The 19251-nt window shown below is 36.0% G+C and overlaps 1 protein-coding gene across 6 annotated transcripts in view; it reads right to left on the bottom strand.

Annotated features, from left to right (window-relative positions):
* LOC105703539 (proton-coupled amino acid transporter 1) overlaps positions 1–19251 on the bottom strand; it is a 35150-nt gene that overhangs the window by 6944 nt on the left and 8955 nt on the right. For 3 of the 6 annotated variants that reach the window (XM_023433696.1, XM_012432015.2, XM_023433699.1), the window contains exons 3-9: positions 16321–16461; positions 11002–11152; positions 8704–8834; positions 6166–6250; positions 4493–4765; positions 2335–2513; positions 1026–1055 (exon numbers count right to left, since the gene is read on the bottom strand). In XM_023433696.1, the coding sequence (XP_023289464.1) occupies positions 1026–1055; positions 2335–2513; positions 4493–4765; positions 6166–6250; positions 8704–8834; positions 11002–11152; positions 16321–16461 (990 nt within the window). Of the gene's footprint in view, positions 1–1001; positions 1056–2334; positions 2514–4492; positions 4766–6165; positions 6251–8703; positions 8835–11001; positions 11153–16320; positions 16462–19251 lie in introns of all 6 variants that reach the window. The other 3 variants (XM_023433700.1, XM_023433697.1, XM_023433698.1) reach the window with 3 other exon arrangements.

Genomic DNA, 19251 nt, shown 5'->3' with positions numbered 1-19251 from the left:
ATATCTGGTAGAAAATTATTATGAAAACACATGGAGCTAATATTATATAGATAATATTCTGAAGTAAACGTTTGGCAAATATTTCAAATGTCTGGTAAATATTTACAAAATGTACGATATTCGTTAAGTATATAGAAAATATAGGACAAATATTTTGTGCTACTAGGGATGCTTAAAGATAAAGCTGTACTATGACAATAGTAGATTTTCATGTGTTGTACCTTCAATCCAGAAAAACTGCATGTCACCCATATTTTTAGAAATTTTCAGTATTAATTATGTTTATTACCGTTTACAATTACATTAAGGTGATGAAATCGTTTAGTTCCAACTAAACTTCACAGATGGCGACGTTGGTCCTAAACAGTCGTTAGAATAATGAATTCCCGGGATTTCGATAGTTTTACCCCGATCCATTCATCATTACGTTACCGAAATTACATATGGAATACTTTATTTCGAATAATTCTCAACGTAGACTGTAAAAGACTTCAATATAAATATCGCGTAAGTGGAACTTAAGTAGGAGTGCTTGTTTAATGGATATTACAAAAAAATGTCACCTGAAGGGTAGTTCACCCCCTTGGGGGGGTGCAACATTGCTGAACAATATTGTGTTTTCACCGTCCTTATACAGAATACGTTTATACCAAGTTTCGTCGAAATCCCTCCGTTGCTTCTATGAAAATTATTATACAAATCGAATTTTTGACAAACTTTGAAGGGTTGTTTCGCCCCTTAAATGCGGACCACTGCAGATATAAAAAACACGTGTCTCTTAGATTTTTGTGTTCTTCAACATATATGAAGCTCAATAAGATCGGAGGCGGACACTTGGGAATGTTTCCTTGTAAGTATTGAGCTGTAAACTGGAAAAAGATCAGTAAAACACACATAAAACTCAAGTTACTTTAGGTTAGAAGTCAAATTCGGATGGGGTTAAATATCACTGATCTATAATCTACTCTATCCACAGTATCTAAGTCACTTTTGTAACACACCACGTCTAAAATCAATTTTAAGACCTTGAAATGTCAGCGGTTTCCACCTCGCCACTTCATATGCAACAAAAATAATTGTCCCGTCAATTAAGTCCAAGAGAACATTCCTAGTAGCATAGAATAATTTCTAAATATTTATTTGTAATCTTTGCTAAATATCTCGAGCGACAGATTTTTCAAGATTTCTTGTAGATTTCATTCGAAGATATTTGAAACATTTCTTGAAAATCTCAATGACATATTTTGTTTCAATAATTTATAAANATATAAATATAAATGTCGGTAACGAGACGCGCCAGGTTATGTTATCTTTAAAGTAATATGAAAGAGTCAGCCTACATACATCTGAGAAGTCAAATCGTTTAGTTCCAACTAAACTTCATAGATGGCGACGTTGGTCCTTAACAGTCGTTAGAATAATGAATTCCCGGGATTTCGATAGTTTTACCTCGATCTGTTTATCATTACTTTACCGAAATTACACATGGAATGCTTTATTTCGTATAATTCTCAACGTAGACTGTAAAAGACTTCAATATAAATACAAATCTCGGTAACGAGACGCGCCAGCTTTATGAATTTTATTTTTTTGACATCAATTAAATTTCTCAGCGCCTTTCATATCATCTTCAAAGTAATATGAAAGAGTCATTCTACATACATCTGAGAAGTCAAATCGTTTAGTTGCAACTAAACTTCACAGATGGCGACGTTGGTCCTTAACAGTCGTTAGAATAATGAATTCCCGGGATTTCGACAGTTTTACCTCGATCCGTTCATCATTACTTTACCGAAATTACATATGGAATGCTTTATTTCGTATAATTCTCAACATAGACTGTAAAAAACTTGAACATAAACATAAATGTCGGTAACGAGACGCGCCAACTTATGTTACCACTTAAGTACACAGGATGGCGTTACCATCAAAAACGGTATAAATGAATTTTGATTTATCGACAGCGATTAAATGTCTCATCCCCTTTCATATCACCTTAATATCGACTGGAAGTGAAAAACAAAAAGACATAACAAAAACGCTTACCTGATGTTCTTACACCTCTAATCTGCGTTACAACCCTCGACATTCATTTTTATCAAAAGACAACAGCAGGATTTCTGGAGTGAGGGTATTTATCATTCGGAAAATTTGTTTCAAACGAGAAAGTGTTCCCTTGCATGAAAAAAAAATCCAATAACACAAATTGTCTCTGACCGAATGTTAAAAAAAGAAATAAAAATATAGCCCAATTGAGTAAATGCCTTTCAAATTATTTGGGAAAAAATTATCGGACATTCTTCCGATTGCAAGTAGAATGACTTCGGTACTTACGCCTCTTTAGAATTGAGATTAAGTGTAACTGATCCAGCCACGCTGTCTCCGTACTTCAAGTACGCTAAGAAGCCTATTGTCACGAACATTCCACCTACAATGACCATTCCGACGTTCAGGACTCCCAGAGGTTTGTGGAAGTTGCTGGGCTTCTTCATCTCGTTCTTGAGGGGCAGCACCTGTAATTTCATTATCATGTAGAGCATACATGGGAGACCGAGGTCAATTGTAACACTTTTTGCGTCTTTATATTTAAGTACTTTTGGTTCGTCATTGTATAAGCTTAAATCCGCTGTTTGCTCATAGATGGCGTTAGTGAGCATATTAAGTTACTATGGACAGGCCATACTTTTGTTTTGTACGAGTTTGACATCTGTCAACAATAATCAGTGCACATCATCATTTGAATTTCGCGCCTCTATATGCCAGGTGTATGAGCTTAAATCCGCTGTTTGCTCATAGATGGCGTTAGTGAGCATATTAACTCTCTATGGGCCGAATTTTTCATTAAATAAAAAAAAATTGGGGGAACGAAAAATCAGCAATTAGGGACCTATATATGTGCCCATAATTATGAAAGTGGTCAAAATTAAAAAAAAAATGAGTTTAACAGTTATTTCACGCCATATTATTTCAAACGAAATTAATTCAATGTAATTTCGAAACAAAAAATATATGACAGACCACTTTCATAATTATGGGCACATATGCAAATGACCAAAAAATTTGCCATTTAAAATGTGACCTGAAAGTTACACGGGCCCATAGAGGGTTAAGTTACTATGGACAGGCCGTACTTTTGTTTTGCATGAGTTTGACATCTGTCAACAATAATCAGTGCACATCATCATTTGAATTTCGCGCCTCTATATGCCAGGTGTATGAGCTTAAATCCTCTGTTTGTTCATAGATTGCGTTAGTGAGCATATTAAGTTACTATGGACCCGCCATACTTTTGTTATGTACGAGTTTGACATCTGTCAACAATAATCAGTGCACATCATCATTTGAATATCGCGCCTCTATATGCCAGGTGTATGAGCTTAAATCCGCTGTTTGCTCATAGATGGCGTTAGTGAGCATATTAACCCTCTATGAGCCCGTGTAACTTTCAGGTCACATTTTAAATGAAAAATTTTTTTTTCATTTACATATATAGGTTCCTAATTGCTGATTTTTCGTTCCCCCAATTTTTTTTTTATTTAATGAAACATTCGGCCCATAGAGGGTTAAGTTACTATGGACACGCCATACTTTTGTTTTGTACGAGTTTGACACCTGTCAACAACAATCAGGGCACATCATCAGCAATTTCATACAACAATATGCATTTTTCCTTTGGTATTCGTGTCTAGTTTTTTGCCAGAAAAAGAGAATATGAGGGAAACTCTGCTTTTCTGCTTCTGTTTGAAGAAATCGGCTGCCGAATCGCATCGAATGCTTGTGGAGGTCTATGGCGACAGTGCATTTCATGAACTTTACATTGATAGGTTTATAATTTGAATATCATAAGCACGGTAATTGTTCTTGGAGCAACCGTTTGTTTCCCTGTGAGTATTATAGATGGCCCTGCAGTCGATTAGAGTCTCAAAAATCATGAATTTAGGGGATTTCATGAACTTTACATTGATAGGTTTATAATTTGAATATCACAAGCACTGTAAGTGTTCTTGGAGCAACCGTTTGTTTCCCTGTGAATATTATAGATGGCCCTGCGGTCGGTTAGAGTCTCAAAAATCGTGAATTTAGGGGATTTAATGAACTTTACATTGATACGTTTTTAATTTGAATGTCACAAGCACCGTAAGTGTTCTTGGAGCAACCGTTTGTTTGCCTGCGGATATTATAGATGGCCCTGCAGTCGATTAGAGTCTCAAAAATCCTGAATTTAGGAGATTTCTTGAACTTTACATTGATAGGCGTATAATTTGAATATCACAAGCACCATAAGTGTTCTTGGAACGACCGTTTGTTTGCCTGTGAACATTATAGATGGCCCTGCAGTCGATTAGAGTCTCAAAAATCCTGAATTGAGGGAATTTCTTGAGCTTTACATTCATCCCTTTACAATCAATCTTCTGAAGCGACACACAGTGCAAACATATGTAATTAAAAATATTAAAATAATTTGAAATGTTAAAGGAAATATTATACTAACCAAAGTAATACCCTCGAAGGAGTATATTACGGTCCCAAAAAAAAGGGGCAGGGAATTCCACGAGGCGACGTAATTGCGGGAGCTTATTGGAGGAAGATCGTGGCTCATCAGGTAAACCGTCGATATGTATCCAGATATGACCAAAAAATTCGCGATCGACGAAAACGGCACCAAGTATTTCAAATTTCTTATCCACGTGCTCAGTAATATGGGAATCAAAATGACGGCCATGTGTGAGTGAACGTCCAAATGGAAACCATATACGTCCAGGACCTGCAAAAAATATTGAACAATTAGATTATTACCTGTTATCATTTCATGTCTAGGTCAAGCTTGGGTGCCTAACTTTGGCCAATGATGTACAATATCGAGCCAAAGTTGCGCTGTAGTTCAATTGCTACTTGGGTGGCGCTAAGATCGATTCGATTCCTTTTAATTGATTTCTCTATCCTCTTAAGGTGAAGTGAAACCTCCTTTAAATCAGTCGATTTGAATACAACACTTTTTTTTAAGGGTATTACACCAAAATGTCGGAAACTTTGACACATCACTCCTGATCATCTATGAATTGTCCTGACACATTCAAAATTTGGATTTTTTAAAATAAATTTTTATTCAGCCCAGACCAGAAGCAAAATGGCGTCGAGCTCTCATATTTCGATTGATATACAATTATAGAAGGCTCTGATATGAGAAACGAAAGGATCAGGACAATTTTACGACAATTTAGAATACTCTGGTAAGCGATAAACTCGTATTTCAACAGGATAAAGGCAGAAAAAGTGTTGTATGCGCTTCTATGCTAAAACGATAGGAATACAAGGTCTCGGAGTGAAAATTTAATTGACCTGGAAATCACAGATGGCGCAGGGGGTCCCTCTGCAGTCAATTAGGGCTCCAAAAAGCATGAATTCAGAGGATTTCTGGAGTTTTACTTCGATTTGAATGAATTCCAAATATTGTTAGGTAGACCGAAAAGTATTGTCGTTTCTGTTATCGTTTGATTGTCATTTGTCGGCTTATTGTGTAGTTCAAAAACGCGCCAAGGAGGGCCACGTGCTATTTTAAGGTTATGTCTATATAATTTCTTTCAATTTTTTACTTAGACCACTTTCATAATTAACACTAAATGAATTCCATATAATATTGAAATTACAATCACTATCTAATGGTTCATTTTTGACAATATCGAAAAAATTACATTGAATTAATTTAGTTTAAAATAATATGGGGTGAAATAACTGATAAACTCATTTTTTTTTCAATTCTGACTTAGACCACTTTCATAATTATGGGCTCATATGGAGAAATATTTTTCAACACATTGGCATAGTAAAAATACATTTTATACTTAACGACTATTATCGAACATTTGGTATAAAAAAACACGAGAAATTTTTCTAATATTTTCGTCCCGCTATTTTATTATGGGAACAAACGTGTGATTTTGATGTTAATAATTTTTAAAACTTTTACAATGTATTCGGCAGATAATATTTAAAAAACACTTGCATTAAAATGAAACGAAATGTTTCGTATGTCTGGTAGAAAAATATTATGAAAACACATGGTANAAATTCGACTTAGACCACTTTCATAATTATGGGCACATATATTTAACTGGACAAACAAAATGTAAAAAGCGCATTGAAATAAATGAAGTGGGATATTACCTGTTTCATATTTGTAGAAATGAAAACGAAGTAGACACAACAGAATCCGAGTTGCGTGACGCATAAAAATACATTAACCAACCGTCTGAAAGTAAACAAAGAAAAATTCAGTCAATAGGGCTAAAGTTAAAACAGTATATTTTAACAGTATAGGGTAATACGTTTTTTTATAAAAATTTCCTAGCAGCATAGAATAATTTCTAAATATTTCTTTGTAATCTTTGCTAAATATCTCAAACGACAGATTTTTTCAGATTTCTTGTAAATTTCATTTGAAGATACCTAACATATTTGATATGAATAATATTCTAAAGTAAACGTTTTGCAAATATTTCAAATGTCTGGTAAATATTTACAAAATGTACGATATTCGTTAAATATATAGAAAATATAGGACAAATATTTTGTGCTACTAGGGTACATTCTCTGTGAGACCTTACGTACACGTCGGATAGATAATTGAATTTGTGACATCGTGGTACATTTTTAATCATTTATATCGTTTTTTTAGTATAAAAACACTTTGAAAATTTTGCGTCGGCAACGTAAGTATTTAGAAAAATCTTCTTTGCCGACGTTGATCAAGTTCCTAGACGTTTTTCACTTCACCTTAAGGTGAGTCGTATACTCGATTCGAATACAACGCTTTTTTTTAAGGGTATTAGACCAAACCGTTCGAAACTTTGACACATGACTCGTGATCATCTTAGAATTGCCCTGGCACATTTAGAATTTGGATTCTTGAAAAAAAAACGTTTAATTTAGTCCAGACTAAAACCAAAATGGCGTCGAGCTCTCGTATTTCGATCGATATGCAATTATCGAAGGCTGTGATATGAGAATCGAAAGGGTCAGGACAATTTGACGGCAATTTAGAACACTCTGGTAGTCGATAAACTCGCATTTCAACGGGATAAAGGCAAAAAAAGTGTTTTATGCGCTTCTATGCTAAAACGATGGTAATACGAAATCTCGGAGTGAAAATTTAGTTGACTTGGAAATCATAGATGGCGCAGGGGGTCCCTCTGCAGTCAATTAGGACCCCAGAAAGCACGAATCCAGAGGATTTCTGGGGTATTATTTCGATTTCTTTTTAATTATTGTCCGAAAACGACATATCGAGTACACCATTTAGTACAATAAACGCGTCAGGACAATTGTACGACAATTTAGAAAAGCCCTGGGAATCGATAAACTCGCATTTGAACGGGATAAAGGCAAAAAAAGTGTTGTACGCGCTTCTATGCCAAAACGATGGGAATACGAGGTCTCGGAGTGAAAATTTAGTTGACTTGGAAATCATAGATGGCGCAGGGGGTCCCTCTGCAGCCAATTAGGACTTCAGAAAGCATGAATTCAGAGGATTTCTGGGGTGTTACTTCGATTTCTTTTTAATTATTGTACGAAAACAACATATCGAATACACCATTTAGTACAATAAACGCGTCAGAACAATTGTACGACAATTTAGAAAAGCCCTGGTAATCGAGAAAATCGCATTTGAACGGGATAAAGGCAAAGAAGTGTATTACACTCTTCTATGCCAAAACGATGGTAATACGAGGTCTCGGAATGAAAATTTAGTTGACCTGGAAATCATAGATGGCGCAGGGGGTCCCTGTGCAGTCAATTAGGACTTCAGAAAGCATGAATTCAGAGGATTTCTGGGGTGTTACTTCGATTTCTTTTTAATTATTGTACGAAAACATGTTGAGTACACCATCTAGTACAATAAAAGCGTCAGGACAATTGTACTACAATTTAGAACACTCTGGTAATCGGATAAACTCGCATTTCAACGGGATAAAGGCAAAAAAAGTGTTGTACGCGCTTCTATGCTAAAACGATGGGAATACGAGGTCTCGGACTGAAAATTTAGTTGACTTGGAAATCACAGATGGCGCAGGGGGTCCCTCTGCAGTCAATTAGATCCTCAGAAAGCATGAATTCAGAGGATTTCTGGGGTGTTACTTCGATTTCTTTTTAATTATTGTACGAAAACAACATATCGAATACACCATCTAGTACAATAAAAGCGTCAGGACAATTTTACTACGATTTAGAACACTCTGGTAATCGGATAAACTCGCATTTGAACGGGATAAAGGCAAATAAGTGTATTATACGCTTCTATGTCAAAACGATGGTAATACGAAGTCTCGGAGTGAAAATTTAGTTGACTTGGAAATCACAGATGGCGCAGGGGGTCCCTCTGCTGTCAATTAGATCCTCAGAAAGCATGAATTCAGAGGATTTCTGGAGTATTATTTCGATTTCTTTATAACTATTGTACAACAACATGTGGAGTATGCCATTTAGTGCAATACCCAATACAATTCGACACATCTGTCGATATAAAAACGAACTTCGGCAACGTAGATGTTTACAAAAATCTTCTTTACCGACGTCGATCAAGTCCCTTCACGTGTTTCACTTCAACCTAATTGAAAAACTACGAAATTTTATTTTGTACCAATTCACGAACCCGATAATTACGATGTACAAACGGAAATTTATGTTTTTGTATATTAGTCATACCTCATTAAGACGGAGTACTTTCTTAACCGTAATGGACCCGTTGCGAAACATAACTCTATCGTTCCAGCGAATCCAGGTTGTTGAGTGAGTGAATTGCCCATCCTTCTCGTTACCTCTTCGTTACACCTAACCTGTACAGAACAAGAACATTACACGGTTAGAGGTGCACTACAACCCTAGCAGCACAGAATAATTTCTAAATATTTTTTTTCGATGGTTGCGCAATGTCTCCAGCGACAGATTTTTTAAGGTGATATGAAAAAGTCATCTTATATATATCTGAGAAGCCAAATTGTTGGTGAAAGTATTTTCCGAATTGAGCGTACCAATTCGTTTCAAATTTTGCCCTAAAGTAGGTCCTCACGAAATTTCATTTTTCATCAAAAATGTATTTCTTTATCATGGACTGGAACCTACATGGCGTGGTCCGTGCACGTTTCCGATGTTTTACGCTTCTTGGAGGCTTAAAATCGAAAATGAAGGGTTTAAGGACCTAGCTCGAACAATTTAGAATACCGTAGAAATGGAATATTACAGAGTGAGATTGGAAAATATGGAAAATACTTTCACAAACGATTGCAAGAGCATATTGGCTTCCCTCGGGGGTAACACGTGTCTTTGGTGCAAAAATTTAGTTACAGCTAAACGTCACAGATGGCGCCACTGGTCCTAAACAGTCGTTAGAATAATGCATTTCCGGGATTTCGATAATTTTACGTCGATTTCTTCATCATTACTTTTCTGAAACGACATATGGAACGCTTCAGCTCGTATAATTCTCAATGTAAACTGTAAAAGAATTCAACATAAATATAAATGTCGGTAACGTGATGCGCCAGCGTATGTTACCACTTGTGCATTCAAAATGACGTTACCACCAAAATGGGTATAGATGAATGTTATTTTATCGACTTCAATTAAATTACTCAGCGCCTTTCATATCATCTTCAGAGTTGCGGAATGATGTTTAATCCTTGGTATGGTTTTACAGTTGTGAATGATTCGTACAGTTTTAATGTTTTACGTTTTTTGGAGGCTTAGAATCGAAAATGAAGAGTTTAAGGACCTAGCTCGAACAATTTAGAATACCGTAGAAATGGAATATTACAGAGTGAGATTGGAAAATATGGAAAATACTTTCACAAACGATTGCAAGAGCATATTGGCTTCCCTCGGGGGTAACACGTGTCTTTGGTGCAAAAATTTAGTTACAGCTAAACGTCACAGATGGCGCAACTGGTCCTAAACAGTCGTTAGAATAATGCATTTCCGGGATTTCGGCAGTTTTACGTCGATTTCTTCATCATTATTTTACCGAAATTACATGTGGAATGGCATTATTTCGTACTATTCTCAACGTAGACTGTAATAGACTTCAACATAAATATAAATGTCGGTAACGTAACTCGGCAGCTCCCACTATAGTTTTCAAAATGACATTTCCGCCAAAAAGGGTATAGATCAATTTTAATTTACTGAGGTCGATTAAATTTCTCAGCGCCTTTCATATGTGCCCATAATTATGAAAGTGGTCTGTCAAAATTAAAAAAAAAAAATGAGTTTATCAGTTATTTCACGCCATATTATTTCAAACGAAATTAATTCAATGTAATTTAGAAACAAAAAATATATGACTTAGACCACTTTCATAATTATGGGCACATATTTTCTTAAACTTTGTAAAATTGTAAAATTGTAAAATTGTAAAATTGTAAAATTGTAAAATTGTAAAATTGTAATAAAAAAATTGTGTAATTGTGAAATTGTGAAATTGTGAAATTGTGAAATTGTGAAATTGTGAAACCGTGAAACTGTGAAATTGTGATATTGTGAAACTGTGAAACTGTGAAATTGCGAAACCGTGAAATTGTGATATTGTGAAATTGTGATATTGTGAAATTGTGAAATTGTGAAATTGTGAAATTGTGAAATTGTGAAATTGTGAAACCGTGAAACTGTGAAATTGTGATATTGTGAAACTGTGAAATTGCGAAACCGTGAAATTGTGATATTGTGAAACCGTGAAATTGTGATATTGTGAAATTGTGAAATTGTGAAACTGTGAAACTGTGAAACTGTGAAACTGTGAAACTATGAAACTGTGAAACTGTGAAACTGTGAAATTGTGAATTGTGAAATGTGAAAATGTGAAATTGTGAAATTGTGAAATTGTGAAATTGTGAAATTGTGAAATTGTGAAATTGTGAAATTGTGAAATTGTAAAATTGCACAATTGTGAAATTGCAATACTGTAAAATTCTAAAAAAAATATTGTAAAATAATTTAGAAAATACATACCAGTATGTGTTGTGCATGGACACAGATGATGCCCAGAAAGATAGTGAGTGGAGGAGCCAGGAGGATGCCGGCGTTCTTGAAGGCGTCCCCCAAAGCGAATATTCCGGAGCCAACGTTACCCTTGAACAAGTGCATCAGGGTTTCCAGATACCTGAAGTAGTTGCATTCGTAAATTACTTTATGGGGTCACTCAGTGTAGATGCGTCCGTCCGTGCCTAAGGTCCGTCGCTCGCTTTGACGAATTCCGGCTCTGGACGGAACTTCTTTGCCTACTGTTCTTTTTTCTTTTTCACATTTATCTACAGTCTTCTACCTAATCGTGAAAGATAGTTTTGCCACGAAATTGGGAATGAAAGTTGCCCCAGAAGGGCGATGCCTCATTTCATTAGACGCGGGATCAACGCGGTAGACGCTTTGAGGTTAAGGTGATGTGAAACTTCCTTCAAATCAGTCGATTCGAATACAACACTTTTTTTTAAGGGTATTAGACCAAATTGTCTAAATCTTTGGCACATCACTCCTGATCATCTAAGAATTGTCCTGACACGTTCAAAATTTGGATTTTTTTACGAAATTTTTTAACTCAGCTCAGACCAGAACCAAAATGGCGTCGAGCTCTCATATTCCGATCGATATAAAAATTAATATAAGACATAATAAAAGTCAATATAAAAACGAACGTCGGCAACGTACGCATTTAAAAAAATCTTCTTTATCGACGTCGGACGAAGGTCCTGGAACTCATGAAATTTCAATTCTTTTGAAATGTGTTTATAGGTATTTTAAAAATTGTTTATAAAACATGGAATTTCGCGAGTTCCTGGACCTACCTTAGGGTCTCCATATTCATGTTTCAAAGTATGAAACGATGTGAGACACCCAGCTCGTGGAAAGTTTTATAAACGATTGAGCTTTTGGATGCCACTTTCACATTCCTTAAGGTGATGTGAAACTCCCTTCAAATCAGTCGATTCGAATACAACACTTTTTTTTAAGGGTATTAGACCAAACTGTCCGAAACTTTGGCACATCACTCCTGATCATCTAAGAATTGTCCTGACACATTCAAAAATTGGATTTCTTCAAAAAATGTTTTAACAGTCCAGACCAAAACCAAAATGGCGTCGAGGTCTCATATTACGATCAATATACAATTATCGAAGGCTCTGATATGAGAATCGAAAGGGTCAGGACAATTTTACGACAATTTAGAACACTCTGGTAATCGATAAACTCGCATTTGAACGAGATAAAGACAAAAAAAGTATTGTATGCGCTTCTATGCTAAAACGATGGGAATATGAGGTCTCAAAGTGAAAATTTAATTGACCTGGAAACCGCAGATGGCGCAGGATGTCCTTCTACAGTCAATTAGGACCCCAAAAAGCATGAATTCAGAGGATTTTTGGAGTTTTACTTCGATTTCCTGATATTTATTGTACGAAAACGGCAGGTGGAGTATGACATTTGGTACAATATCCACGGTTTAATATTCTTAATTCCACGCATTAAAAACAAAATGGCATCCGAAATGTGGATACCTTTTTCTAAATATGAAAGTTGAACAAATAATGAGAATCCTTAACCGAAGGTTTAATATTCTTAATTCCACGCATTAAAAACGAAATGGCACCCGAAATGTGGATACCTTTCTCTAAATATGAAAGTTGAGCAAATAACGAGCCCTCCTCTTGAGACATGCTGACTAGTTTCGCACCACTATCAGTGAGGCACCAAGATTCGATTTGAGTAATATTCTCAATTACACGCATTAAAAACAAAATGGCACCCGAAATAAGGGCACCTCTCTCTCAATATGAAAGTTGAACAAATAACGAGCCCTCCTCTTGGTACTCGCTGACTAGTTTCGCACCACTATCAGTGAGACACCGAGATCCGATTCTTAATTCTTGTAATATTCTTAATATCGCCTATTAAAAACAAAATGGTACCCGAAATATGAGCACCTTTCTCTCAATATGAAAGTTGAACAAATAACGAGCCCTCCTCTTGAGACTCGCTGACTAGTTTCGCACCACTATCAGTGAGACACCGAGATCCGATTCTTAATTCTTGTAATATTCTTAATATCGCCTATTAAAAACAAAATGGTACCCGAAATATGAGCATCTTTCTCTCAATATGAAAGTTGAACAAATAACGAGCCCTCCTCTTGAGACTCGCTGACTAGTTTCGCACCACTATCAGTGAGACACCGAGGTCCGATTCGTCTTATATTCTTAATTCAGCGCATTAAAAACAAAATGGCATCCGAAATGTGAATACCTTTCCCTGAATATGAAAATTGAACAAATAACAAGCCCTCCTTTTGAGACTCGCTGACTAGTTTCGCACCACTATCAATGAGACACCGAGGTCCGTTTCGTGTTATATTCTAAATTCCACGCATTAAAAACAAAATGGCACCCTTCTCTAAATATAAAAGTTGAACAAATAACGAGCCCTCCTCTTGAGACTCGCTGACTAGTTTCGCACCACTATCAGTGAGATACCAAGGTCCGATTCTTGTAATATTCTTAATTCCGCGCATTAAAAACAAAATGGCACCCTTCTCTCAATATAAAAGTTGAACAAATAACGAGCCCTCCTCTTGAGACTCGCTGACTAGTTTCGCACCACTATCAGTGGGACACCGAGGTCCGATTCGTGTCTTAGTAGCGACGAGTTCATCGATTTGCGGTATTTCATATTCATCACCACTGGAATTAGTACCTTCTCCTTGCGAGCCTAATTCCCTTGTTCTTATGTCTCTACATGCTTTCTCTCTACTACTAACGTGTAGATTAGCTCTTAAGGCGGGCCTCTGCATTCGCCAGTATCCCCGTTAATTCGGGGACTAAGTCGGCTGGAAAAACCGACGTTAGCGTACGTTAATACACAAATGCGGAGAAGAGAATGAAAGATACGAATCGACCATTGCAAGTAACTCACAAGTGACATTTACCGGCGGACGTACGGAATTACAGTCTAGTATGAATCCAAAACAGTGTGTCATGTCCGCCATGTTTTTCATTAATAAGAATTGTTTTATTTAAGCTGTTGGATGGCGCGAAACACGTCGAGGAACTTGATCGACGTCGGTAAAGAAGATTTTTCTAAATGCCTACGTTGCCGACGTTTGTTTCTATATTGGCAGGTGTGTTGAATTGTATTGGGTATTGTACCAAATGGCATACTCCACCTGTCGTTTTCGTACAATAAATATCAAGAAATCGAAGTAAAACTCCAGAAATCCTCTGGATTCATGCTTTCTGGGGCCCTAATTGACTGCAGAGGGACCCCCTGCGCCATCTATGATTTCCAGGTCAATTAAATTTTCACTCCTAGACCTACCTTAAGGTGACACGAAACCCCCCTTGAAACAGTCGATTCGACTACAACACTTTTTTTTTAAGTATATTCAATCAAACTGTCCGAAACTTTGACTCGTCACTCCTGATCATCTAAGAATTGTCCTGACACAATAAAAATTTGGATTTTTTCTTCAAATTTTTTAACTCAGCTCAGACCGAAACCAACATGGCGTCTAGCTGTCATATTTCGATCAATATACAATTATCGAAAGCTCCGATATGTGAAACGAAAAGGTCGGGACAATTTTACAACAATTTAGAACACTCTGGTAATCCATAAACTCGCATTTGAACGGGATAAACGCAAAAAAACTGTTGTCTGCGCTTCTATGCAAAAACGATGGGAACACGAGGTCTCGGAGTGAAAATTTAATTGACCTGGAAATCACAGATGGCGCAGGGGGTCCCTCTGCAGTCAATTAGGGCCCCAGAAAGCACGAATCCAGAGGATTTCTGGAGTTTTACTTCGATTTCTTGATATTTATTGTACGAAAACGACAGGTGGAGTATGCTATTTGGAACAATACCCAATATAATTTGATGATATAGCTCTCATATTTCGATCGATATACAATTGTTAAAGACTCTAATATGAGAAACGAAAGTATCAGGACAATCTTACGACAATTCAGAACACTTTGGTAATCGATAAACTCACATTTGAACGGGATAAACGCAAAAAAACTGTTGTCTGCGCTTCTATGCCAAAACGATGGTAATACGAGGTCTCGGAGTGAAAATTTAATTCACCTAGAAATCACAGATGGCGCAGAAGGTCCCTCTGCAGTCAATTAGAGTCCCAGAAAGCATGAATCCAGAGGATTTCTGAAGTTTTACTTCGATTTCTTGATATTTATTGTACGAAAACGACAGGTGGAGTATGCCATTTAGTACAACACCCAACATAATTCGACCTAGCTATCAATATAAAAACCAATGTCGGCAACTTAGGCATTTAGAAAAATCTTCTTTACCGACGTCGATCAAGTTCCTCGACGTGTTTCACAGAGTCAGAACAATTATATGACAATTATGAACGCTCTGGTAATCGATAAACTTACATTTGAACGGGATAAAAGCAAAAAAATTGTTTTATGCGCATTTATGCCAAAACGATGGTAATACGAAGTCTCGGAGTGAACATTTAATTCTCCTAGAAATCACAGATGGCGCAGAGGGTCCCTCTGCAGTCAATTAGGGCCCCAGAAAGCACGAATCCAGAGGATTTCTGGAGTTTTACTTCGATTTCTTTATAATTACCGTACAAAAACGACAGGTGGAGTATGCCATTTGGTACAACACCCAACATAATTCGACCCAGCTATCGATATAAAAACCAACGTCGGCAACGTAGGCGTTTAGAAAAATCTTCTTTACCGACGTCGATCAAGTTCCTCGACGTGTTTCACAGAGTCAGAACAATTATATGACAATTATGAACGCTCTGGTAATCGATAAACTTACATTTGAACGGGATAAAAGCAAAAAAAATGTTGTATGCGCTTCTATACCAAAACGATGGTAATGCGAGGTCTCGGAGTGAAAATTTAATTGACCTAGAAATCACAGATGGCGCAGGGCGTCCCTCTGCAGTCAATTAGGGCCCCAGAAAGCGTGAATCCAGAGGATTTCTGGAGTTTTACTTCGATCTCTTAATATTTATAGTACAAAAACGACAGGTGGAGTATGCCATTTAGTACAACACCCAACATAATTCGACCTAGCTATCAATATAAAAACCAACGTCGGCAACGTAGGCATTTAGAAAAATCTTCTTTACCGACGTCGATCAAGTTCCTCGACGTGTTTCACTTCACCTTAACGCTAAAAGTGAGATATGAGTAAGGACTTCTGCTTCCAAAATGCGTGGAGGTTCAAAAATATCTTTTGACAAATGGGAATGGAGTTCTTGCAATGATCGATTCATTGGAGAGTTTATACTTACGAGGTCGGATGATCAACGCTGATTCCGTGTCCGTCTCCATCGCCGTCCTTCCCTCCAAATCCTTTTTCCACCGACAGAATTGGATCTTTGGACTGAAAGACACCGTAAGTGCTGCCGTTTCTACACGCAACAGAATTACACCTGGCGTTGAAAACGCGTTAGTAAATGTGGACAGAAGCTCAAGCTCTTGGTTAGTCTACTTGCAGCGGAAGCAAAATTTTAGGTTATGTTTCGTTAATTAACATTGAAGGTACATTTATACGAGTGTTAGTGCGAAACACAGCGCAAAGATATGGTTGATGTTGAAGAGTAACAGCAGTGTTGTACATTAACCCTTTGAGCGCTGTCGACGCATATGTGCGTCCGACGTTTGGTCGAATATCGCTAGCACGCCCTGGCGAAATTCGCCCATATGTCGAATGTACTAAGCACCCAAAGGGGTAAACACGAATTAAGGTGATGTGAAAGTGGCGACGAAGGGGTTTTGTTTATTAAACTTTGCTCCCAATTCGATTTACTGAGTAATTTGAAACTTTACAACGTGAATTGGGAGACTATAAGGAAGGTCCTGAAACTCATGAAATTTCAATTCTTTTCGAGTTTGTTTATAGGTATTTTAAAAATAGTTTATAAAAAATAAAATTTCACGATTTTCTGGACCTACCTTAGTGTCTCTATATTCACGTTTTAAAGAATGAAACGATTTGAGACACCCAACTAGTAGAAAAGTTTTATGAACAATTGAACTTTCGGATCACCTTAACGTGATGTGAAAGCGGCGACGAAGAGGTTTTGTTTATTAAACTTTTCTCTCAATTCGATGTACCGAATAATTTGAAACTATACAACGCGAATTGGGAGACTATAAGGAAGGTCCTGAAACTCATGAAATTTCAATTCTGTTCAAATTTCTTTATAGGTTTTTCACAAATAGATTATAAAAAATTAAATTTCGCGAGCTTCAAGACCTACCTTAGTGTCTCCATATTCACGTTTTAAAGTATAAAACGATTTGAGACACCCAACTAGTAGAAAAGTTTTATGAACGATTGAACTTTCGGATGACCTTAAGGTGATGTGAAAGTGGCGACGACGAGGTTTTGTTTATTAAACTTTTCTCTCAATTCGGTTTACCGAATAGTTTGAAACTTTACATCGTGAATTGGGAGACTATAAGGAAGGTCCTGAAACTCATGAAATTTCAATTCTTTTCGAGTTTGTTTATAGGTATTTTAAAAATAGTTTATAAAAATGAAATTTCCCGAGTTTCTGGACCTACCTTAAAGTCTCTATATTCAGGTTTTAAAGAATGAAACGATTTGAGACACCCAACTAGTAGAAAAGTTTTATGAACAATTGAACTTTCGGATCACCTTAACGTGATGTGAAAGCGGCGACGAAGAGGTTTTGTTTATTAAACTTTTCTCTCAATTCGATGTACCGAATAATTTGAAACTATACAACGCGAATTGGGAGACTATAAGGAAGGTCCTGAANGCTAATATTGTATAAATATTATAGAGATAATATTCTAAAGTAAACGTTTGGCGAATGTTTCAAATGTCAAGTAAATATTTACAAAATATAGGATATTCGTTAAATATGTAAAAAATATAGGAGAAATATTTTGTGCTACTAGGTACAGAACAGCAATGATATTAGTCAACAAATATTAGTCTCCGTTTGCTGTCATATACAATACAATACACTTCTAGTCATTTTTCTGCATCGAACAATCTTCTACATGAAACAATGCATACATCACCACAAAACCATTAAAATTATGCAAACGGTTAAAATTAGACATTTCTTAAAATAAACCGTACTCTTTCAAAACCACTTATTCGAAACACAAAAGATATTTTGATAAATAATAAAATTAATTTATGTATAATAATATATTGAAAACATATATTAGAATATAAAAATAGTTTGAAACTTCAGAACGCAAATAGGGAGACTATAAGGAAGGTCCTGAAACTCATGAAATTTCAATTCTTTTCAAATTTGTTTATAGATATTTTAAAAATAGTTTATAAAAATGAAACCATGAGTTTCAGAACCTATCTTAGGGTCTCCATATTCACGTTTTAAAGAATGAAACCATTTGAGACCTCCAGTTCTATGAAAAGTTTTATGAACGATTGAGCTTTCGGATGCCGCTTTCATATCCCCTTAATGATAATAGCATTTTGGTGAAGACATAAGTCCGAAATTGCTTCCGCCTTCACAACATTTTTTTTTTATACAAAATTTCAACACAGTCAGTAGTTTCAAAACGTCAAATTGTTAAAAGTTCTTTTACTTCAAAGATCTGGGAAATGTGGCATCTATTCTATCAGTGCTTTACCCTACATCGTATTTTGTTAATTACAGAACAGCATTGATTAAGCATCAAACAACGTTTACACGTTCAACATTTCTGCGAAATAGCACCCCTAGTAGCATAAAATAATTTTTAAATATTTCTTTGGAATCTTTGCTAAATATCTCAAGCGACAGATTTTTTAAGATTTCTTGTAGATTTCCGAAGATATTTGAAATATTTGTTGAAAATCTCAATAACATATTTAGTTTCGACAATTTATAAACATACAGAGACATTACATTTTTTTTTAATTTATGAGCATTTAATAAAAATACATTTTTTCTTCCCTACTATTATCGGACACTTCATTTGTTATGAAAAAACACGAGAAATTTTTCTAATATTTTCGTTCCGCTATTTCATTATGGGAGTAAAACGTGTGATTTTGATTTTTAATATTTTTGAAACGTTTATAATGTATTGGGTAGATAATATTTAAAAAATACTTCTATTAAAATGAAACGAAACGTTTCGAATATCTGGTAGAAAATTATTATGAAAATACATGGAGCTAATATCATATAAATATTATAGAGATAATATTCTAAAGTAAACGTTTTGCA

Source organism: Orussus abietinus, unplaced genomic scaffold (genome assembly GCF_000612105.2).
Source record: "Orussus abietinus isolate OABI.00-Male unplaced genomic scaffold, Oabi_2.0 scaffold683, whole genome shotgun sequence".
In the NCBI taxonomy this organism is placed as follows: domain Eukaryota; kingdom Metazoa; phylum Arthropoda; class Insecta; order Hymenoptera; family Orussidae; genus Orussus; species Orussus abietinus.
This window is presented reverse-complemented; position numbering and strand designations above follow the sequence as displayed.